The 25634-nt window shown below is 41.2% G+C and overlaps 1 protein-coding gene across 1 annotated transcript; it reads right to left on the reverse strand.

The window, feature by feature from the left end:
- Positions 1–535: 535 nt before the first annotated feature.
- On the reverse strand, positions 536–24776 carry OPN5 (opsin 5). The gene is made up of 6 exons (XM_060111158.1): positions 24647–24776; positions 20697–20816; positions 17206–17376; positions 13583–13917; positions 2047–2288; positions 536–599 (listed from the first exon to the last, which is right to left on the reverse strand). The coding sequence occupies exons 1-6, from the start codon at positions 24774–24776 to the stop codon at positions 536–538; spliced, it is 1062 nt and encodes a 353-aa protein (XP_059967141.1).
- Between the last annotated feature and the right edge of the window lie 858 nt (positions 24777–25634).

Raw genomic sequence — 25634 nt, forward strand, 5'->3', positions numbered from 1 at the left:
TTTTTTTTTTTTTTTTTTGGCAGTACGCGGGCCTCTCACTGTTGTGGCCTCTCCCATTGCGGAGCACAGGCTCTGGACGTGCAGGCTCAGCGGCCATGGCTCACGGGCCCAGCTGCTCCGTGGCATGTGGGATCTTCCCGGACCGGGGCACGAACCCGTGTCCCCTGCATCGGCAGGCGGACTCTCAACCACTGCGCCACCAAGGAAGCCCATAAATAAAACTTTTAAACGTTTTTCTTAATACCTCAGACTTCACACTATGTACCATGACAATAGGTTTTAAAATATAATTAAAAAGAAAAAAATTCCAGGGAGGCTCATTCTAGTAATAATCCTTGAAGCAGTAACCTATCATCTAGTTTCCATTTGGCCACTGGAATTTCCTAGCAAATCTTGGCCTAAAGAAAAAGAGGGAGAGGGTACAAAATATAAAAATATAATATCAAGATAAAAGTGTGGTCACAATCAAACGTTTACAGCAGTGAAGAAGCAAATAAGTGAATAATTGTGTCCATGAGTAATGCCGTGTCCAACTTCATACCTCTTGGTGGACTTCCAGCACAGCAGAAGACTTCCGGACTGTGGTTACAGTGTGCAGCCTGGATATAGGAGAAGAAAGATGCAATTTAATATATATATATAATACACTATATATGTACATACACACACAGATATATACACAAAGATATATATGTATAGCATGTCAAACTTGAGTACCATGAAGATTATATGCACAAAACTTGAATTAGAAAGAGATGGAAAATAATAATTCAATTTAGAATATTCAAAGTCAAGAAATTCCTTGGGCAGAGCTTTCCAAAAACAAGCCACTGGTTTAGAGCACATTTCCTGTGCCCTAGTGAGTTTCCTGTCCTCTAGGACAAAATTCTCTGCACACCAACCTACCACTCAGTTGGGCCCTGTGACTCACCCAACTAATGTGGTCAGAGGAGGCTTGATTACAAGCAATGCCAGAGTCTGGGGCTTTTTTCTTCTTTGTTCTTTATCTTTACTAAAATACTAGGAATGTGGAATGCCTCAGGTCTTCACTGTGCACCACCAGCTCTTTTGAACATTTCTATTGCACCTAAGATTGACCTTGCATCTGAAGTCTGGGTCACCTGTCACTGGTGATGGGTGGCCTCATTGGTCTCTAGGTAGGTGGGGTAAAAGGCCTATGACTCCACGTGCTGCAATGTCAATGTCTTCCTTTCCCAGACTCTGGTTCACTGGCTTTCAACCATGGCTGTGTATGTGAATCATCTGGGAGAGGTAACCAACCAAACAGCTAATGTTCAGGCCTAATCCAAACCAATTAAATCCAAATTTCTGCAGATGGGGTCCAGAGGACACAGTAGTCATAGCATAAAATGGTAATAAGTGCTAACATTAAAAATGTAGATCTTTTAGAATGTGGTTGAACTCGAATGAATATCAGTTTAAAGCAAGTAGATATAGTTATGGGTCAACATGCTTGAGTTCTGAAACCCAACAGACCTTCACCTTGCTTGAACCTCCATTTCCTCACCTGACAAAGAGAAGGAATATAATATGGGTCTTGCTGTGAAAATAAAGAAACTGGCAGAGAGTAAAAACGTCATCTCCCCTTCTCCCCTTCCTTTGCCTGTCCAAATCCTATATCTTAGCTAATGGTAGAAATGTCCCAAACAAGAGAATTTTTTCTGTTGTGAAAACTTAACTTTGGATCAATGCCATGTGGCACAGTAACTCTTGGAGTGAAGTGGATTTGGTTCCAGTAAGGAAGAGTGATACAGGGTGGATGCTCAAATGGGCGTGGCTCCGTATCTTGGCTGCTCTACAATAAAAAGCAGAATCACTTTTCCCACCCTCTACTCCTGTTGTCCAACTCCTATATATCTGATTACTTGATTTCAGGAATTCTGGTGAACAGAAAGTAAAGTCCTCCTAGCACTAATCCTAAGTGATGAGCTCTAACCCTAAGAAGGCAGCATTCCCGGTGGCTTGAACCCCATGGGATTTTGAAACAAAGAGGGTATCATTCATTTGCAGCTTCAGAAATTTTACCTGAAGTCTTCCAAAGATTTCTTCTTGGTGGCTTTCAAACCACCAGTTTGGCAACAGGCAAATTTGTAATCGATGACCTGGTAAATGATGGGGTTGTACACTGCTGCTGATTTTGCCAGGAGGGTTGGCACCACGGAGAGTTGTATGGGGATGGAGTCTGGCCTTCCAAACGCGGACCACACGGAGACCACTGCGTAAGGAATCCAGGCGATCAGGAAGCCAGCACAAATCAACATTGCTACCTGGTAAGGGAAAGCGACAGAGAACAAAATCAAGGCACTTGGTGGAAACGATGGGTGTGGGGGGAGGAACAGGCAGCCTATTTACACCCAAGAAACTCTGTCTATCGTGTTTTCATTTATCTTGCCAGTAGGATTCATTTCATATGGATCTCTGAGATGTTCAGCCAGAAGAAGTTATGACAATTCTTATCCCATTCACCACATCTTATCCATTCTCCACTCCAGAATTTGAATGTACCCAAAGACCCGAAGTTTAACCCTATAAAAGGTATCAGATTGTGCCTACATGGAGCAGGAAAATCATACTAAAAGGACATCTGTGAGCTGGAAATTTCCAGACTTCTCAACCCACATTCACTTAAAAACTAGATGGAGAATATATACACCTTGATGAAATTTTAAATCACCCTAATTTGCCTCAGGAAACTTAGAAACTCTGCTTCTGTTTGAAATTCTAATAGGAAGCTTCTTCAGAGATTTCTATGAAATGTAATTTCCTTTGGCTCAAGTTTTTCTCAAGTTTGAGGCTCAGATGGTGGAAATTCACTAGCTACAAGGCAAAAGAGAGTCATCGAGCTTGAACCAAAGTGACACAGTTGTATAAAACGAGACTTTTCCAGAAAGTGCTTTTCTCTCTCACCAAATTATATTTACCTTTAGAAGCCTCTTAACTTTCAGACCAAAGAATAGTTAGAGATAGGGTTTAAAGCATCCTGACTAGTTTCTCACCATCTGCCATTCAGTCTCTTTAAGAATGTAGTCTGGGACTTCCCTGGTGGCACAGTGGTTAAGAATCTGCCTGCCAAGGCAGGGGACACGGGTTTGAGCCCTGGTCCGGGAAGATCCCACATGTCGTGGAGCAACTAAACCCGTGCACCACAACTACTGAGCCCGCGTGCCACAACTACTGAAGCCCGTGTGCCTAGAGCCTGTGCTCCACAACAAGAGAAGCCACCTCAGTGAAAAGCCCACACACCTCAACGAAGAGTAGCCCCCGCTCGCCGCAACTAGAGAGAGCCCGCGCGCGGCAACAAAGACCCAACGCAGCCAAAAATAAATAAATAAATAAATAAATAAATTTTTAAAAAAAGAATGTAATCTGACCCTATAGATTATCCCACTTGAATTCAACAAATCTTTTTTTAGCAAGTGCTTTGCGTGAGACACTGTGTAAGTGCTCTGGAGACACCCGCACACCTTCGTGCCTGGGTTGTATCCCTCTAGAGCACAAACAACTACGTGACAAAGCTGAATATGGTTTAAGTGCCAGCTCAGAGGAAGACAAAATTACATGCTATGGAGCAAAGTAAGAACAGTCTCATGAGGAACGTGGCATATAACCTACACGCTGGCAAATGGAAATAAAGGCAAGTGAGACCAGCACAAGCAAAGGTAAAGACAGGTATGTGTGAGGTTTGTGTAGGAACTAGTAAGCAATTCACTTTGACATATGAGAAAGCAACCAAGGGAGACGAGCCTGGAAGAAAGATAACATCCACGTATTCAGGGTTCTGTATAACACATTACTGAGCTTGCCCTTAATTCCATATGCCTGAAAGCACGAGTAGGTTTTTGAGCAGGAGACATAGGAGAACCACGTTTAGGAAGATTAACCTGTAGAATAAAATGCAGCTGGGAAAAATCCGAGGCAGAAAAGTCATTGTTTATTCATTCAACCGGCAATCGTGATTGAGCATCTCCTACGTGTTTGTGTTGAGGATAAAAGAATGAACAAAGCGGGCACAATGCCGGCACACCTAGACTTTCCATTCTGAGCAGGTTTGTTTAGGCGACTGTATGAACAAGAAACAAGAGGGGTCTTAATTAGAGTACTGAGATTTGCAAAGGAAGTCCAAGCTTCCAGTTTTCTTTTACATGCGAGCTATTTTAAGCCCCGGTTGAGAGAGAGTGAACTAACTTCAAAGCATCCTTAATACCATCATCTACTAGATTATTCTTTCAGGAAGATAAATAATGAAACTGTATTCAAATTTGCCCTCTGTGTGATGGAGATCTGGTGTTGTTTGTTTGTATTTATTTTCCTCTTCCCAGTATACCTTCAGCCTTAGCTTTGCCAGAAACCCTTCTGCCTTGTATAATCTTTTATGGAGTTGGCATCTCAGGAATCGCAAGAGCCAAGTCTGACCAGAGGACTGCATGCCCCTGGCTACAATCCTAGGAGCAGGGATGGACACATGACTAGAACAAGCATAATCAGACCCACCTTGGGATTTTATAGGGCAGTTTTAGGAAAAGTCAGCCTTCCTTTTGAGTTACCTAAAGGCCTGGGAGGATGAGAGGCTGGAGATATCTGAGGCCAGGAGCCACTTCCTTTCACAGCCCCCATACCCTAATTTAAGAAGTAAAATGGGGCTTCCCTGGTGGCGCAGTGGTTGAGAGTCCGCCTGCCAATGTAGGGGACACGGGTTTGTGCTCCAGTCTGGGAAGATCCCACATGCCGCGGAGCGGCTGGGACCATGAGCCATGGCCGCTGGGCCTGCGCATCCGGAGCCTGTGCTCCGCAACGGGAGAGGCCACAACAGTGAGAGGCCCGCGTACCGCACACACACAAAAAAAGAAGTAAAATGTAAAATAACAGCTCCCAGCATGAAGGTCAGCAGCGTCAAGCTGGTGTGGAGGATCAAGGATGAGGAATGAGACACCAAATATTTTATTAATAGTAGTTAAAGCAACAATATTTGCACATACTTTATTGTTTTTGAAATTCAACTGGAAGAGTTTTTCCCATAACAAAGTCATTTGTGTGCATGTGCATTTCAATATGCTTTTGTGGGAGCAGAGTTATTGCAGGCAGGAAATGATCCGTACCCCTCAGTCTACCTGACCTGTGGAACGGCCTGCCAGTAGGGTGTGCCTGCCCTGGGAACCCCATATGTGTGGGCTGTGTCAAGAAGGAAGCATGAGAAATCTACCTGAAAGTCTCAGATTCTAAAGTTCTACCCCAAAAGTTCAAGGATCATCTTTCAATATTAACTGTAGCAGAGAAAACCCTCAACAGTAACCATTGTGCTCCATTTTGCAAATAGAGAATCTAAATCCCAAAGAGGTGAATCAAATGAGCCCAGATCTCTTGCATGTCCTGAAGTCCCGAGTTAGGGTCCTGAGCTAAAATTCTCACCTGAGCTCAGCAGTTATAGAGCAGGCCTGATGCACACATGCAGCTCTCCTGCTTACTTGCCTTTCCATCTTTCCTCAGAGGCTTACCCAGGAGAAACAGCATTTGGTTTGGTCTGTGTGACTTTTGTTTGTAAATGGAGTGGATGCCTCAAAGCTCACAGTGAGGGTCGTATTTTTTTCTAAATCCTCAAATAAACAATAACGATATAAATAAAGCTTGCTCTAGCAGATGTCTGGGAACTTAACATAGCTCCATCCTTTCTCCTTTGGTGAGTCATAAGATAATTTCACAGTATCTCAAAAGTTGTTTTCTGTGTTGCTGCCAAAGTCATTGACAAAAAATAGATTAGCACTTAGTCCATAATATTTTCTACGTTTTACATATTTTCTCTTTTTATGGGGGTGTATAATGGGGAACAGTAAGGACTTAAAACATTTGCATTTTGTTATCCTTTTTAAAAGGACAGAAGAGAATTAAATTATACCAAGGTTTTTAAATACGTAGCAAATGAATCCGAGTGTTTTTTCTGGGATTAGAATAAAGCTAAATACTTCAAATTGAATGACTAGAAATCAAGTTTAAAGCAGAAAGAGGGATAAAAGCTTAGATCTCGAAGTACTGCATAATGTTACTTATGTTTTTGAAGTGAATACAAAGTTAATATGAGGAGGCACAGTCATTTTCTACAAGCTTCTCATGTTAAATAAACTCCACAAAATATTAAACTTTGAAATATTAAAGCTATTTTTAAGAGAGACTACAAAACTTTGCAAAACTTTCATGTGACATTCAGTTTTTCCAGAACTTTCTACTCAAGTTGGAGCACGTTTAATCTTCCCATCACTCTGTCCTTCACTTTCCACATTTCTAAGTGTGTCCTCATTTCTATTTTCCAAAATTTCTCTCCCAGACATCCTTAAACCAATTCTAATACAGGCACCTGTACCCATCAATTTCTTCTAAGTTGTTTATTTTTTAATTGCTTCATTTTTATCACTGCCTTTTGGCTCACTGGAAAAGGAGTAAAACTTCAAATTCTTAAACTAGACAGTTTTTGTGGGAGGAAATTCACAGAATACGTGTTTAGCTTCTACAAAAGAATCACACATCTGCAGCCCTGTTGATTTTTAAAATATCTTGCTGCAGAGGACCAAGAAATACATTTCAGCTGCACGGTTCAAGCTGGCATCAAGTGTCACGTAAGCAATACTGCCCACAATGGGTCAATTCCAGTGAATTAACCAATTAAAGCAAGAATAGAATAGGGATAAAGAAGTTCTATAAGGTGCTGCCTCCGGGCCCAATACATCTGAACTATTACAGCAGAGAAGTTTTCCAAAAAGGGAAGTCCTATCTCGTCTGTGTGCAGAGGCAGCGTGGAATAGTGGGGAAGTCTGACATGGAGATATTCAGGTTTGGATTCCAATCTTGGTTCATTTCTACTGACCACTGTAAGGGAGACAGAATCTCTCTCTAAGATATGCCCCTTCAGTTCCTTCCACCAGACTCCTTTGCCCAGATATAAGTAAGACTTCAGCCAACATTTGAAGCTGCCTGCTACCTTGGATAATGAAATAGATGAGGAGAGGACTGGATGTGGAAGTGAAGGCTTAAAATCAGAGCCAAAGAGATGGAATAAATTCCCCACCAATGACGAGGCTGAATCACACCCCAGAACCAGCTAGACTACTGATAACAAAGATATTTCAGTGGCTGGGATGAGATAAGGTCACAAGGAGAGAGATCACCACATCTGTGCATTGAGAGACAGGGCAGGAGAGGGTCCCACCTGCCTACAGAGAACGTACAGTTGGTAGGAACACAGGCAGGATCACATAGATGTGGTTTTTCTCTCTTGGCTCCAGCCAGCAAGTATATGGATTTGTTCCCAACTAGAGGGGAAAACGGTAATAAAAGATGGCAATGCAATGATAAATGCCAATTGTAAGACTACAACCCTCCACGTGCGGGCAGCCTGTCATTGAGTGATGCTGCCAGTGACAAGGAGGAAGGTGGGGAGCTGGACAACTGTGACCTACCTTCCTCGGCCCTCTGTTTCCTCATCTATATAGAAAGAGGGGTAGCGATATTTCGCTTTCACACCACCTTTAAGAAATTAAGTAATGCGACAACTCCAAACACATCTAGTTTGAGTTTCCTCCTTCCTTCTATTTTACCAGCAGAATGACAACAAAGGCCAACAGTCTCAGACCCACCTTCATACACTGATGAAAAATTTCTGAGAGCTTTGGTGCCCTGGTTGTGATCCGACTAAGAAATGTTAATTTATATTTTTTTTAAAAAGGAGTAGGGACCTCCCTGGTGGCACAGTGGTTATGAACCTGCCTGCCAATGCAGGGGACACGGGTTTGAGCCCTGGTCGAGGAAGATCCCACATGCCAAGGAGCAACTAAGCCCGTGCGCCACAGCCACTGAGCCTGCACTCTAGAGCCCGCATGCCACAACTACTGAGCCTGAGTGCCACAACTACTGAAGCCCACGCGCCTAGAGCCCATGCCCCACAACAAGAGAAGCCACTGCAATGAGAAGCCTGCTCACCGCAACGAAGACCCAACGCAGCCAAAAAATAAGTTAAAAAAAATTTTTTTAAAGGAGTGGAAGAAAGAGAAGAATTCTGCACTTCCCAGTTGCAGTTTTCTCAAATCTTAAAATACCACTACTCCATAAACAAGCGAAAGCTGTGATTGGAAGGAGAGGCTGCAAATTAGGTCATGTCACTCTATGCATCTGTGTTTTGAGTTGTAAGCAACAGAAATGGACTTTAGCTGATGAGACAGGAAAGGAATGCACTGGTTAGGACAGAGCATCACTGGGAATGCTCAACTGAGAATTGGGGCCAAGCCAACAGAAATGATACCCCAAACTATGACCTGGACTGGTTCTGATACACAAACTCCTGCTGCTGTAGCCGTGTCCTTGGGAGCAATCTCCCTGGCCTTCACCAGGTGTCACTAGTTTCTGAGACAGGCGACCATAGCTGGAGCCTAGGGTCATAGCTGCACTCTAGCCACAGGGGAATCTTGGAAAATCAATAACTTGTCTTTGTGTATCTTTTAAGTCAAGAGGCCATCTTTGCACAGAAACATTGTTTCTCCCCTGCTGCTCCCCAGCAAGACATAAAATGTTGACAATTTCTCAACATGGAAATTTCAGACCTGGAAAGGGTTTCAGCCACTGTCAGCCAAAACAAATAATAAATGTCAGCTTTGTGAGATTTCTCAGTGGGCAAGTGGCAAAACTGGCACTGACCCATAATTTGAAATTCTTCCCTTCAACAAATATATCTGTATATGTTTGAGGCATTGTATTAGGTTCTGGGGACACAAAGTGAACAGAAAGATATGGTTGTTACCCCTGTGGGCCTTATTGACTAGTGGTAAAGACAGACATGGAACAAATAATCACAGAAGTAAGTAGGTAACTGTAAATAAACTAAAAATTGTGACAAGTTCTACAAGGCAAATGTTAATAGGAGGACATTTTAATAGGAGGACTTGAATTCAATTTGGAGAATGCTTCTCTGGAAAGTAACATTGAAGCTAAGAACAAGTAAGAAGAACCAGAGGAAAGCAATTAATAAATTGGTTCAAAAAAAAGGAATACAGTTCTGCTTTCCCATTAACTGCCCTCAGAGTCCACATGGGGGTTCTCTGAATCTGAACCCCCAAAGATAAATAACATTCAATGACCGATGCTGGAGGGGAGTCTTTTGAAGGAAGCAGAGATTTACGTTAATGAGTTTTAAAAAGACTTCACAATCAACAGAACAAAGCAAAACAAAAATGCCTCTGCAGGTATAAAACAGACAGAGGCCCTCAAGCTGGGGGTCAAGGGACCAGTTAACACTGATCAAGGTGATTAGGTTAACATAGTATATTCAATTATGTGTCATCCCAGCAATCCTGATTAAGCATCTAGCAGGTGTTGGGCCCTGGGGAGCCAGAGCAAACAGCACTTGCCCTCATCCAGCTACTATCTTGCAAAAAGAGCCACAAAGATGTGTCATTCAGAAAAGGGGATATGCCAAGTGCTCTGGTGGCCCATAGCAGAGGGACTTCAACAAAGCAGGAGGGATTGGGAAGGTTTCCTGGTAGAAATAAGAGAAACCCAGATGTCCACAGGATCTGGATACTAACTATAGCCCTGGGACATTGTAGGTGAGCTATGTGTGCTGAATGAATAAATATGAAGTACCAATATGCACAGCATAGTAATATACGGAAAAATTAATAGAAACTTCTGGTATTTCCTTCCTGTTACTCCACCTTCCCCCTCATCATAGCAGCAGCAAGAGTGTCCACTGCATTGGTATGAAGGTTTTCACAAGCAGAAGTGCCGAAGAAGTAAAACATTCGTTTCTCAGCTTCTGAGTTTCAAAATAGAAATTCGAAACTTACAAGAGAGGAAATAGTTGAAATAGAGGGTTTTGAGTGTGACAAAAATGATGTTTGAGTATCTGCAGCCAGAGATGTGCAAGACTAGAGGCATTCAGTGGACAGTGTGGACAAGTTAAAGGGACGTATGTGGATACAAGAGCCCACAGTGCGTCAAGGGCCTACAGCCCAAAGGCAAGGGAGGACATCAGAGGAGCTGGTCACTGACCTTGAGAAGCTGTCCTGAAAATACTCCACTGAGCCGAGCACAGGGGGCCAGGGAAGGGGTTGGGGGAGCAGTAGACTCTCAATGCATTTGCACAAACAGACAGCTTGTGCCTCACTTCCCAGGGTGCCAGCCAAGGTCTTGACATCCACCCAATGGGTTGCCAAAGAAAGATGGGGAAGTACCTGGAATATCCAGTGAGCCTAAAGAGGCCTTATAGCTGAAACAAGAAAGATGCACAGTGACCCATGACAATGGATGCCTGAGGCCAGAGGCAACCTTAACTATCTCAGCAATACCAGGGTCAATAAATGACAACAACCAAACCAGATGCCCCCACCCGCTGGTCCCGTGCAGTTATAAAGACCTCCCTGAACTTACACAGAGCCTAGGAAGAGGAGGAAAACCCAATTCAACTGAATTTACCCTGATTGTGTCATGTTGTTTGTTTTACAAGGTCAAATGCCGGCATAAAAATGAGATTATACTGAGTCATAGGAATACAAAGAGAAAGAGTTTTTTCTTTCCTTTTTTTTTGGTTTCTGTAAGGCTTTTTTGCTTTTGCACACCTCTGCAATTTCTGTAGTCTGTGAAATTTCAGCCTGCTATAAAAAAGTCTAGCAAAACCATTTTTAAATTAATCAGAAGGAAATTACAATGTGGAGAAAGGTTTATAGCTGGAACATCAATTTTTAAGTTGACAAGGTCAGACTGGCAAAATGCAGGCCCAGATAATAACCTACCTAGAAATAATTAGAGTACACAAAGAAATGAATTATTTTGATCCCATAATCCAATGAGGTGGCCTTTAATAAGCTCTTAGACCAGGACATTCTGAAGATCAGAAGCATCAAATGAACAAGCAAAGTGCCAATCCTGAGAGGTAGTTAAATGGAGGACAAGGCTTCTAAGACTATGAAAAGGCCCATGAAGGTTTTTCTACTTATTTTTACTCAGTACAAAAAAAATCAAAATTAACTAGTAATTGAAAATAGTTTAAAGTTAGAACAGAAGGTGCCACAATAGAAAGTTCTGTTTATTTTTCAACGTAGGTTGAATTTTGACTTAAATATTTTTCACAAATGTCAATAATTAGAAGCATTGTATGTTTAGGTTATTTTAATATAGGTTTTATATATACAAATGAAGTTAAGATGTAACATAATATAGATATCATATATAATATAATGAGAATACATGTTAGAAGACATATATAAAGTAAAATCATACACATATATGCCTACACTTTTCCTTTAACATCGCTTTGGTTAATCTGGTCTGGGTGAGCCTGACTATTTGGTAACAGATCAAGTTTGGGATTGACATATACACACTACTGTATTTAAAATAGATAACCAACAAGGACTTACTGTATAGCACAGGGGACTCTGCTCAAAACTCTATAATCTAAATGGGAAAAGAATTTGAAAAAGAATAGGTACACTTATATGTATAACTGAATCACTTTGCTCTATACCTGAAACTAACACAACATTGTTAATCAACTATACCCCAATATAAAATAAATTTTTTAAATAAAAACAAACAAAAAAACTACGCATCAAATTAAATGGTATATGCTGAGCTTCCCCATGTATGTGTAATGAGCTTTAGAAGCTCTGACTAATGAGCTGCCCACCCTCAAGAAGATACAAAGAACCAGATGCTAGGGTATTGATAAAAGCTGGCTGTGTGTGGGCTGAGTTGAGGAATTCAACTAACAGGAGAGAGGATGATGAGTGATTGCCTCAGAGAAACGGGAGAAGGGCCTCATGGGTAGGAGGACCCAGACTCACTGCTTAAGACCAGCCAAGCATCTCAAGGCCAGTAACCTTGGGGGATGGGAAGAGGAGAGGACATCATACGACATCTCGGCAGCTTCATGGCATGCCACACTACAGGACTGCAACTGAGATCCCATACCCATGTGACAGACATCACATGGTTCCCTGGGCATACTTCCATGAACTATTGAACACAAACACTTTTAGCTTGGTTGCATTCACCTAGTTCCTAGAACAGTACTTGGTACTGAATAGGATTTGGATGAAATGGAATCCACATTTAACTTGGATTAATTTATTGGCATTAGTTTGTTTTTTACATCACAGACAGGAGCTAAAGGAAGAGCTAGAAATGAAGAACTTAATTCATGATCCTGAATTTATGGAAGTATTTTTCCTACATAACAGCCAATTGTAAGCTAGAAGTTGATCATGATTCCTGATGCTGCATATTTGTCCAGGTAGAATGGCTCCATTTTTAGGTGATCAGTATAGATTTAGAGTGATGAAAACTTCAAACTTTCTTCTACTCAAATGTGGAGTTTAGGGAGTAAAGGAACCAGAACCTCTAGCTCTCACTGTGCAACCAAGAGGTCCTTGCACAACATCTAAAAATCTGAAATTTGGAGAGAAAACTGTTACTAGGACAAAAGTCCTGACTTAGTAGGTAGCCATCTGTGGTCTGGAGGGAACTGTGTTACTCCTGGTCCCTAAGGCCAGTGGTCTCCAGGGTAGGCTGTGAGGACACTTGAAGGTGGATATCAATCAACATGATGGATTGGGACACCAGAAGAATGATTAGAACTTCAATCTACATTTATTTTTATCTTTCAAATATAAGATGGAAACTAGGGTGTGCTAATATTAAAAACTCAGTTTGAGAGTATGTGCTGAAAAATATTTCCTCGATATAAGGGTGAAACGTGATGGAACTGTAAAGACCACTGCCTTAGCCCTTACCAGAAATCCTAAAAGTTAGAAGAGACATGAGGCATTATGATTTCTTTAACATCATCCATGCAGCCGACGACAGGATAAAATGTTTATCTCATTGAATCCCCACCACAACCCAGAGAGACATGTTACTCTTCCTGTTACACAGGTGAGGAAGTAGAGATTCAAAGAAGTTAAGTATCTATCTCTGGGTCACAAACCTGGCAAGTGTCGGTGATAAAATCCAAACTCCCATCCGTTTTCAAACGGTCTGCTCTTTTCCTTACACCACAATATCTGAAGAGCTGCCAACTCTGAGACTAGCATTTGCCGAGGGACTCAATGCCACAGAAATTGCTCTTGTGTGAAGATGGGTTTCCCATAGGAAAGCAGACATGGTAAGCTCTTACCCTGTTAATAAGGCATGTCCCTAATTGTGCCCATCAAAGTCCATACAGGACAGTAAATACTGTGAGGCATTCTATGAATCATAAAAGTTATTATTTTTATTAGTGAAATAATGTTAAGAAGCAATGATATCCTATTCAATAGAAAGAAAAAGCCCCCAGTAGATCCATTGTATAAATTTGGTAGATATTAGACGTGTGTGTTTGTGTGTGTGTGGGGGGGTAAATGAGAGTGAGATAGAGACAGAGGGAAGAGACACTACAAAGGTTTAAATAAATAATAACAAAGTTCGTAAGGCCATAAACAGTGGACATTCGAAGTTCTCCCAGCCTCCAACATTCTCTGTCCTCTTTGCCCTGTGAAGTTTTAATTGATTAGAAAACATGTTTGTAAATTATGACTGCAGTTACCTTGGTCAGTTTCATTTCCAGCACATGGCTGCTATGGATCCGACTGTCAAAATGAGCTACTTCTTTGGAGGAAGACTTAACCTTAGCAATGATCTTCACATAGGAGAACACGATCACAGCCGTTGGGAGCAAGAGGCAGAAGAAGAGGATGTTCAGGATGAAAATCTGGCCCCCCACTGAGGCCTGGGCCAGCCACCAGTCCAGGGTGCACGAGGTTCCGAAGGGCTCAGGTGCGTAGTCCCCCAGACCTACCAAGGGCATGGTGGTCCAGAAGGAAGCATAGACCCAGATGATGGCCAGGCAGATGTAGGCGTGCTTTCTTTTCAGCCAAACCCCTGGAGGTGGAAGAAGAGCATTACCAGGATGTAATCTACCCTCCACCCAGATACCTCCCTTCCATAGGTCAGATTCCACATCCAAAGAGTTAATCCATTGGATTCTGGAAGAAGTGGTCAGTAACCAAAGCCGGAGGGAGAGTAGGGTGGAGGGAAGAGAGTTCCAGAGCTTGGGCCCTTTTTCCAAGAGGATAAAACTGGAAGTGATTTCACGGGGAAGGTTTTCTCTAGGCATCTGGGAGCCTTGGGAGGGGGAAGTGACAAAAGCTGGGGAAAGGTGGCAGTAAAAAAGATGAGAGGAGGCTGAAGACAGTGGAAGATCTTGGGAAAACATCCGGAATGACCTTTGAGATCCTATCCAGGACAAGAGGCCAACTGGTAGAATATAGAGATAGAGCCCAAAAAAGCATGTGTTAAGGGTTTATCTAAGGTAGAGTCCTTTGTGGGAGAAATGATGACACTGCCTGTATCTTTAAAATATGCTTCTTCCTAAAAGCTCGTGTGCCTCTCACCTAAGCACTCATGGAGTGGGTGTTGGTGCCACGGTCATGACTGTGTGGGGTGACGTTATGGGGTGACCCCACTGGGTGAGAGCAGATTTTGAATCTTCCAATGTTATTAATATGACAGTCACATTCACACAGCCATAGATAGAGAAGTGGGGAATCTAGGTAGATCATATCATGTTCTGCAAAAGAAATTCTGTGAAAATATTTCCAGTAAAACAACAACAACAAAAAATGAGCTCTGTGTTTCAGCACTAGTTTCCATTCGCCGAAAGAGAATTCCAAGAGGCAGAAACAGTGCAGTCATTTAAGGAAAGCTGTAAAGCGCTAGTGATCATTTGCAAAAGTTCAATACAACCACCTAAGACAGGTCAGCCTGATCTAGGGCTTCAGCCTGCAGGGGAAATTACCTCCATACCAGTTATTGCCTGAAACCCAAAGGGCCAGAGAAGTAACCCCTAACTGCCTTGCTTTTTGGTAGCAGAGAAGAAATATCAAAACATGCTTAATAAAAGCCAAACGATTTCTTCAGCACAGACTCAAGGCCTGCCTCTGTTTAGTGTCATGTGAGGTCTGGGAAATCAGAAATCATTTCTAGTATTTGACCCTCTTCATGTAACCTTTCCAGACGTCAGTGTTCTGATCAGTAAAATGGAGAAAATAAAGACATACTGCTTACAGATTTTGATACGGCTGAAATGAACAATGCCAGGCCTCCTTTGCAAACTATGAAGAACTACACTAACACGAATATTTACTCCTGTGTTTGTCTTATTTGGCGCTAACAAGAAATATAACAGATTGTTTCCTTTGTCTCTATTTTTTTCCAATATACGGTACCATAAAATGCAAATTTCACGGACCCACCAGATAGGGGTAACAATGACGTAGCCACAACATCTGTCAGCTCTCAGTTATCCATTATAATGGAGAAAACACTGGCACAAATAATTATATCTATTGATAGGAATGTGCATAGGCATACGTAGAAGCATTTATGGTTAGGGTTACTTAGTGAGGTGTTTTATACTTACATTCGGTTATGGTGAAAGGCTGTCAAGTACAGGAGGGAGTAGATTAGTAGATTGGTTCTGTGATGCTCCAGCAGTCAGAACTAGGACCAATGGGTGGAGGTTACTGGGAGGCAGTTTTGTCTTAATATAAGGAATAACATTGTAACAATGAGAGCAGACCAATCAGAGAATGGGCTGCCTTGTGCAGTAGTAAGCTCCCCGTCACTGGTCACTGGAATTATTCAAGAAGAGGCCAAGTGGCTGTCTGTCAGGGATGCCTTAAAACAGTTTATCACATTACATGGGAAAAAGGTCTACATGTCCCCAAGCGACCTTCTAATTCCAGCATTCCAAGACACTGTGTGGAGTGTTTAATTGTGCGACAAATCAAGTGATGAAACTAGACTATTGAGAATCAACCTTAGAAGAATGTTGATAATTCCATAGGAATTATGCCCTGTGATGATTCTGGGGATGGGTAGCATCATCTCTTTAATTGACCCAAAGCCTAAAGTCAGGAGGATATTTAAAAAGCAGAGACATCGAGGTTTAGTATTCCTCAAATATTCTCAGGAAATTGAACTTTTGCTTTTTTGTCTGTAAAATCTATATTTAAAATCTATTTTGATATGACCAAAAATAAGTTTATAGAAAAATATTGACTCTGAAATCATCCAGAATAGTTATAATTGTATTTTTTGTATTTTATTGGAATTTTTGATTCAAACTATTTCTATTGCAATTTTTAAGCTGTTTAGAAAAAGAGATGCAAATTTTTTTTAAAGGTGAGCCTGGATGGTGCAGACATTGGGCCATGACCCTTCCCCTGCCCTGACCCCCTGCATGTTTTTTGTTTTTTTAATTTAAGACCTTAAACTTTTAAAATATAAAGAGAAATTCCACCCCATTGAGAGTGTCACGTCAACTTGAACCTTCCCATTTCAGGCTCCAGGCCATAGTCTGTCCCCATGGTCACAACAATCAAGCTGATTGAGATGAACAAACAAAGCAGTGTGGTGGGAACCAATATTATTCCCTGGTTGCACCTGGTTCTCAGTATTAAATTTAAAGGGCCCAAATCCTTCTCTTTTGTGTTCAATAGATTTCCAGAGCCCCAAGAAGCCAAAGTACGAAAAGTTTATTTTTCACATGTAGAATCGGTTTATCATTAAAGAAAAATCTTTAGCCTCTGAAGATTTGTTTATTGTTGGCTCACCCCTGACCTGTTCTCTTAGCTACTCATCTTTCTACCTACCAAGACCACAAAAAGAATGTTGGGCGGTATTTCTGTATGTGTGTCCTTTCCTGCAGGCACGGCTCTCTAACCTGGAGGAGAATTCCTCTTCTCTGCAGTCATAGGGATCCTGAGTGCTAAAGGAGAACCAGAAACATCTTTCCATACAATTATATTTACTACTTGGGGAACCAGCTAAACATCTTGGACCCAACATCCTTTCAATGTATAAAATGCATACTTTTGCTTGTATGGCATAACACGGTAAAAGCTTACACACTTTAGACAGAAAAATGATACTTTTAAAAGCATCATAGCCAAACACCAGACATGCCTATAGAAGTAGTATTTAAAGAAACCTACATTGACACAGGTTCAAATCTTTAAACATAGGTTAGAACAAGATAAGCTCTAAGTAGAAATACTCCTGGTCTCTGAGGTTATTCATGATCCTTATTACCTCTGCGTAAAACATGTACCGCTTTGACAATCCACCTAGATTTGACTCTCAGGGAATAGAAACCTTCCTACTTACCATATGATAAATAGCAGATTTTCAAGTACCGGTCCAGGCTGACAGCAGTCATGGTGATAAGACTTCCACAGCCGAAGAAAAATCCAGCCCATCCGTACCAGCGGCAGCCAATCCAGCCAAACACCCAGCGGTGACAGAAGCAAGAGATGATGGTGAACGGTTTGCCTACAACTAGAGTGCCAAGCAACTTGTCAAGGGAAGTTCCCTTCAGTTAAAATTTACCTCGCCTACCTCAACTCGCTGTTGAGTTTTATCCCATGCAGACAACAGAGTGCTCTTCGGTCCAGTTTGTTTACAGCCAGACCCAGATTTCTGGGATTTAAACTATTTATTCCTTCAGGCTTCATCAGTTCGTTTTGTTTGTTTGTTTTTTACTTTCTAGAAAGTAATCTTCTACTTTAATTCATGCCCTGCACCCGCCTTATCCAGCTGTGCATTCAATCTTCCCCCGCTTTGAAGGAAATGGCTGAGGAAGCTTTCCAAAATCTGTATCTGATCCATCTATCAAAAGAGGGTTCCCCAACCTTAATGCATTAGAAGAACCAAGTAACTGACATTGGCAGCCTGCAGGTGCCAGCCTGCCCCACCCCTCCCAGGTGGGCCCCGTACCTGGTACACTGTTAGTTCAGTCAAATAACACATATTTATTGGGTGCTTTTCTAAGTTAGACACACATCACCTCTAGTGGTCTACACAGCTGGTCTCATACTCCAACTGGCTAGACTGGGCACCCTCATATCAGAGCTTCCCTGTCCTGTTGGGTCTACACCCCATTGTCAGTGAGGAAACCCAGTGTAAAAGAATTACTTTTTTGTTTAACAAATGAACTATTTAGTGCCCATTATGCAACAAGGTGCCAGAGGACAAAGTGGAGATTAAGACTAACAGATTCATTTTTAATAGATACAGGGAGCAAAAGAAACAAATAATTTGTAATATAAGATACAATATGATGGAATGATGGGTCATGATGAGTTCCGGGAAAAAAAATGAAGCAGAGGAAAGAAATAGACAGAAATGGTTGTTTTATATCAGGAGATCAGGGAAGACTTCTCTGCACATGTGATGTTTAGGTAGATGCTAAATCAGTGGTTGAGGACTCGAGCAAACATCTAGAGGGAAAATATTCTAGGCAGGGGAGACAGCAAACTCAGAGCTTGAATTGAGTGTCTGCTGGGTGGGTGCTAAAGACAGCAAAAAAGACAATTGAATGTGACCCCGATGGAGCAAAATTTGTGTCTGTTGTGCCTGGGATCCATCAGCAAAAGGTATTTTAGGCTTCTTTCTGGAGTGGAGCTTTTGATGAACCTATGGGATGTCATCTAGAACCTTCGGGATGCCAAAGGGTTTTGATGAACCTCTTGGAAAGGTCTCTCCCTCCTCCACTAGGTAGAATGGTTCTAAACCCAGCTGCACATTAAAATCACTGGAGGAGTTTTGTTTTGTTTTGCTTTGCTTTGCTTAATTTTAAATATCAGTGTCCAGAGCTCCAACCCCCAGATAATCTGATTTAATTTATCTGGATTTAATTTACCTGACTTCATTTATCTGGCTGGGCCATCATAATATAGTGTTTTTAGCTCCCCAGGTGATTCTTATACATATACATGATTGAGAGCCATTGATACTTAAACAATAAATATTAGTTGTATAGGTGAAATACATCTGGTCTCTAGGATGTGTTTCTTCAAGGTGCTTATAATGGAATATAGTGAAGCAAGAAAAAAATTAAAAAGACATAAAAATTTTTAAGGTTTATTGGAAGGAAAAAATGTATTTAAGAGATAACCAGAGGTTGCAAGAAATGATCTGTGTTGATCAGAGAAAACTAACCCATGGCAGAAAATGCTTTCTGATGAATTACTCTAAAGATATATACAGAGTAATAAGGTGGTTTATGCAATTCTACAGCAGACTTGCTTGGTTGAAAGCATTTTCAATGTATCTGACCAACTAAGGACATTTTTATTCAAGCCTAGTCTAATTCAGCCTTAAGCATCAGTCGGCTATAAGCGAAGGACGTGACTGAAATGGCAGGTTTCATTCAAGCATTTTACGTTCAGTACCAGTGAGAGAACCACTAGGGGGCAGCATGGTGAGCTGACCGGAGAGCCATCATTCATGTTGCGACACCGCCATCGCGTGGCCAAAATGAAAATGGCAGTCACTTTGCAGCCTCGCAAATTCTCTGAGGCATATCGCGACTATTTTCACAGGAAGGGGCCGGATATGTCACTTTCCTCTTAATGTGCATGTGTATTTCCCAAAAGAGGTCATGATATTTCAGTCTGTCCATACTGAGTAAAGTCTTCCCAAATAACCAAGATCATGCAAACTCAGTGAGAGGGCAGCACATCCATTGCTGTGTAATAAACAGTGACTCAGTAAGTAGACACATCACCAAGACTTGTTTTCAGCGAATGGTAGGGGAGAAAAATCCACTTATGAAGAGAGAAACAAATGCCGGGAAACATTTTCGAAGGGATGCTTTGGATGAGACCCTGCTAAAAGATTTCCAGTGGAAAGGCGAGTTGATGTGTTCTATTCAAACTCAATTTCCCTAATTCTAGTAACTTAAAACCATACGCTGTGTAGCAGAAAGTGGGGATCCAGAGGCATATTTGAGTGTATCTAAGCAACCCTGGAATTTTATAGATGAATGTAAAGGGAAGTGACTGACCCAAAATTGTTCATATTTGTAAAAATGAATTACAGTTAAAGAGAAATTTTATTCCAATTTCTCCTTGCTGGGATACCAGAGATGCCAAAGAAGCAAGAAATAAACCAGTGGTTCAAAATTTTGGCTGCACAATAAATTTACCTGGAAATTCTAATTTTAAATAACCTGATGCCCAGGTAACATTCTCAACTAATTAAAAGCAAAATTTCTGGGTATGAAACCCAGCCGTGAGTTGTTTTTGTTTTGTTTTTGTTTTTAAGTTCCCCAAGTGACTTTTTTGTGCAGCCAAGGTCAAGAACCACTGAACTAGAAGCTTCCTATACTTGCAGTCAGTCCCTAAGCCACACTTAAATATGTCATTACAAGGGCAACCCTTCCCCCTTCCTTGGCTCACCTTTCTGACCCATCATTTACCCTTAAGACCTTACCCCCTTGATGTTTATTTTAACAGATCTCCCTAAGGGAGTGAGGGATGTAACAGAGCTCAAAACAGTGATCTAAATCCTGTCTGTAAGCTTCTGTTTTCTGAATCATTTAGCCCACTCTACTGTGAGGTATCCAAAGTCTCATGTATCATTTCAAATTGTATCCTCAGCATCTAACATGCCCAGCACATGGAATGGACTCCATCTATGTTAAATGGATGACCTCTTTAGCCAAACAACACTCTGCTGACTTACCACAAACACTGTAAGGATGATTTGTGAAAGGAGGAGCAAAAGAAGCTGGGGGTAGGGTGATCTGTGAGCCAGTGAGGACTTTATAACGGGACTTTCAAACCCCCAAAGAAGAAATGCCATGGCTGTGTTACCTGAAATCCCCAGATCACAGATTGCTAAATTGATAGTCATTATTTCCGCAGGTTTCAGCTTCTTTTTTCGTCTAGAAGACATATAAAGGACATACCCATTTCCAAGTGTGGACAGAATCCCTACAAGGAAAAATATAAATTTCCATCGTTAAAACTAGGATTTAGAGCTCACTCAGATATGAAACACTTCTCAATTTCAAAAAAATGGACACCATAGATTTAGAGGGTAGCGAGAGGATTCTAAATAAAAATCTAAGTTAAGAAGATGAAATAAAAAGCATGAGTTGTGAGTGACAGGCGAGGGATGGTTTACCTCCAAAGGGATAGGAGTCAGGGATTGTCAAACAGCACTTACCCAGGAAAAGAACCACTAATTTCCCAGTGAAGGTCAGTAGGGTGTGGGAATCCCCACGGTCGGTTCTTGGACTAATCCCCAGGATGGAGCATCTCCTCAGCCATTTTTAGAGTATTAGCTTTATAGAACTCCTCCCCTCTGATGAGAAGGGTTAACCCCTTGGCTATCAATAAATTCTGAAGACGAAGTGACCCAAACCAAATGAGGTGCTTTCACTCTTCTTGTGGACTCCTGAGGGGGGGCCAGCATTCAGGAGAAGCAGAGGCCAGATTAGGCTGGCATGACCCCCTGCAAGGACAGGGTCATCTCCTGGACACACATCCAGGACTTTTTTGCATCCTGAGGACATGGACGCTGGATATCTGCCACTGCTACTGGACTCGGTATAAAGGGGAAGTGGGTGACAATTGATAACATGGACTCTCCCACTCCCACCAAAGGGAGAGAAAGTGGCCGTCAACTCACCAACCTACCAACAATGATATAAATGTGTTCCCATTTTTTTTAATATCCTTTTATTAATGACTGGCTTTGACATTACAATGATACTGTTCAAAAGTTCTTACAAACCCAGTTTAAATCCAAAAAGACCCAATCCCTACTGACTTTAGTTAAGAAAAGAATACACCTACTTCCATAGCTTAACATGTAGAGTAGATTTCTTCAGGAATTCTTGCTTCATAGTGTAGCTGTGTATAAATGAGAATCTGGTACAGCTGCCTTTAGTAGTAAGGAATAAGGAGAGTATTAACAGGAGAAACCCAGATTTTTCTATCTTAACTTCTACTTCTCCACCACAATTCATTTGGGGGGGCAAGGGGGAAAAAATGTGTGTTTCAGCTGATGGTATGAAACCACCAGGCACTAACTGCTTGTGCTCTTAGGAAATTCTGAATCCCAGGACTCAGTGCTGCCTCGTGGTCTATTTAAACCTCTTTAGCTTTCTTAAGACAGAGGAGGAAAAAAAATAGAAGCGGTGGTGGAGATTCTAAACCAACTAAAATGAAACCCATGTCGCATTAAAGGAAACCAGCTAACAAGGCACACTGGGAAACTAAAATGTGAAAACATGGCTAGAAAAAATTTAAACACATGCCTTCTACTTCGTATCCAAAAAGATTAGAAAAACAGTAACTATGCATAGGCATTTGATACACAAAGCTCATTTAAACATCCTTTGTCTTTTTACTTCTCTTTTGAGAATATTGATTATCTTATTTTTCCTTTCCTATATTATCTTTACTAATGATTCATAAGGCTTCACCCAGTGCCCAAAGCTTATCAAAAAATAGTCAACTCTCTGCGAGCTGCATGTTGATTATTCCCACAGGCAATCTCCCGTAGGGGAGTATCAGGAGAATGCAAACTTATTTTTAATGAGAGTTAGAGGAAAAGAAGATTAAGAAGGTAAAAGCTAAAGTGAGGGGGACATTTTTTGATGACCAAAATCTTGACTCTTTCTATGAATACAAAAAATTTAAATCTCGTATATAGACCGTTAATGAGCTACATATTTCTAGTAAAAGAGCAAAGGATGGAAATGGGTCTCTAGTTTATTTCTCCTCTATTCCAAACTCACATTATCTTTTCATCTTCCAGTTTTCCCTAAGACTTCTAGTATTGAACAAAGCTCACCAAGAATGTCATTCCACTCTGGTTCCTTAAAAGGAATCTGGGCACATCCCCAGGAGGGAGGGAACCAGACACAGCACCAAGCCCAAGACTGGGTCGAGGATGAGTCCAGCCCCCACCAGCTGACCCTGGCCTCATCTTGAACGAACGACTGCTCTGGAACACACATTTGGCCCCATCCATCCCCGACTCCCTGAGTGATCTGAGGCTCCCTTTGTTCCGGGACTCTTTTTGGACCTCTTTATCTGGTGCCTCTGCAGCACTCCCATTTGAATATGATTGTAGATTTTCCTTTCACCCCTTAATCGTCCTCCCTATTTTGTGTCATCTGGAGAAAGCTGTCAGGTTACAGATGCTACTTCGTAATTCATTCCTTGCAATTGACTGCGACAAATTCAATTTATAAGACGTCTATTTTTCTGTCTTTTCTGATCATTGAAAGTACTTATGTTTAATAAAAATGCAATGTGGATTTTACTACCAGGTAGTCCCTGTGCGGGGAGAGAGTAGTTTGCCCATTTTGTTCACTTCTGTATTCCCAGCAACTTAAACAGTGGCAAAGAATAGGCACTCGATATATATTTGTGTTTGAAAGGACATGGAGGTCCATTGACAAGAAACAGAATTTAAATCAGTACCATAATAACTAATAACAAAGCCAAGGACCCAGGGAATCCCTTTGCAGTGGAATTTCTGATTCAATTTCATGGATTCCTTTTGCCTCAAGCACTGACCATAGAGGGGTCTCCAGACTTTTCTAATGAGTTTGGCTAATTTCAGGAGGTTAAATGAAAGTCTTAGCCCGTAATAAGTAGATGAGAAAGAGAGAGAGAGAAGGAGGGGGAGAGAAAGAGAGAAGGAGAGAGAGAAAGCTTGACCCAACAACTGAAAAGATTAAAGGCAGACACACCTAAAGACATAACCCACCTGCACACTGGTTACCCAAATTTAAAACAATGATTTTCAATGTAAGAAAAGTACTGTGGTTGAATCTAATTACCTAGACTAGTGCTGTCCAATAGAAATGTCATGGAAACCAGAAATGTGAGCCACATACGTATTTAAATTTTTTCTGGTTGTCATATTAAACAAAGTAAAAATATTACTAAATTAATTTTGAGAATATATTTATTTAACCTAATAGGCCCCAAATGTTATAGGTTAGACGTGTAGTCGATTGTTTAAAATTATTAATGAGCTATTTTACATTATTTTTTCTGGTCCTATGTTTTCAGTATCTGGTGTCTATTTATACTACAGCACATCTCAATTTGGAAAAGTCACAGTTCAAGGACTCAGGAGCCACACGTGGCCACCACATTGGATACCAGAGTCTGGAAGCAGATGTACCATGCTCTGGATCAGGCAGGAAAACTTTTGACCCTGAACTGACTTCCATTTATTATTCATACATTTTTTTTCAACTCTCATCAAAATCACTTAGTGATGCTATCATGGTGGACCTTGACTTTAGGTGAAGTAAACACAGTGTATCCATCCTGACTACAGCATTGGGACAGAGTTCTCTCCATTGTGAAAAGCAGAGGCTAAACTAAATGAGTTCTAAGGTCCATTCTGAGACTATACTCTTATCCTTATATCAAAAGTATTTTTAAAAAAGTAAAAGCATTCTATTTAAATAAGCTCATGATCATTAATTTTGTCATTCGGTAGACAAGCCTACGATCAAAGCAACCAAAATGAAATATAGTCTCAAGGTAAATTATTTTGCTGTAAAACTTCTTTGGATTATCGAGGGAATATTTATCCCTAATAATAGAGGTAATAGAGCTGTTTCTATGAAACATGTATGAACTCTGTGATGTCACCCCTTCTTCCTGCTTCCCCCCGCTCTCCATCTCAAAATATCCACTCAAGTGTTGGAATCTTTGTGCAAAATTAACATAGCAGCCCATGAATTTTCTAGATGCAGCCTTTGCACTGAAAAGGCAAGGAAACTTACCAATGATTGTTAAGTAAAAGCCAGCCACTAAATCCGCTTCCCAGGAAAGTTTGGAAGCAAAGGGATCCCCCTCCCGAAGGTAGTACGGCAGGCGCTCATCCAGGGCCGGAGCCGTGTGGTTCAAAGCCATGCCCTCCTCCAGCGCCAGGGTCTGAAAGGCAGATACGTGGAGGTCACAGCAGAACTGAAGAAGCCAGCGCGACCCATCTCATAACCACGCCCCCTGCTTTAAAATGAAAAGCACGTTCCCAGAGTCATGCTTGAGTCTCTAATGAATAACTGGTGAACACTTGAACGTTTTTCTTCCATGATCCAAATATGTCAATATTCAATTCTTCAGTGTGTAGATTAGCCAAGCCTATGTTATCTCATTTCTTTTATTTTTTATTTTTTGGCCACATTGGATCTTAGCTCCCTGAGTGATCGAACCTGTGCCCCCTGCAGCGGAAGCATCTAGTCTTAACCACTGGACAGTCAAGGATGTCCTTTATCTCATTTTTTTATCATGGCACCCCCTTCGTGACACCTCACACCTCCCTTGGGTGAATAACAAGTTGAAAACCAAACCCCACCCATTTTCCTGCTTCTCGCAATTTTTGTAAAGGTCTGAGCTAAGAGAAGATGTATGGAGATAAATACATTGATGAGAGATTTCATCAATATTTTTAAAATATTACAAATGTATAAAATATTTTTAATTTGCCAGAATATGGTGTTTTTTTAAATTATCCAAATTGCCCAGAAGAGCATCTCTGTCAGTTATATATCCAGTGAGCTTCAGAGTTTTTCTAAAAGAAAAAATAGTCATTAGTTATTAGAGCATTGAATACAAAGGAACATATAATCTTCACTAAATGAAGTTAAGAACTAGGAGATTGTTAAGAACATCTTGAAATGTTGGGCCATTTAGAAATGAGCTCCATCTTGGATGTAACTCACAAGGCTCAGCCACAGGCCGATTTGGGTTTCAAGTTTCTTAAAGCAGAAA

Source organism: Mesoplodon densirostris, chromosome 10 (genome assembly GCF_025265405.1).
Source record: "Mesoplodon densirostris isolate mMesDen1 chromosome 10, mMesDen1 primary haplotype, whole genome shotgun sequence".
Classification (NCBI taxonomy): Eukaryota; Metazoa; Chordata; class Mammalia; order Artiodactyla; family Ziphiidae; genus Mesoplodon; species Mesoplodon densirostris.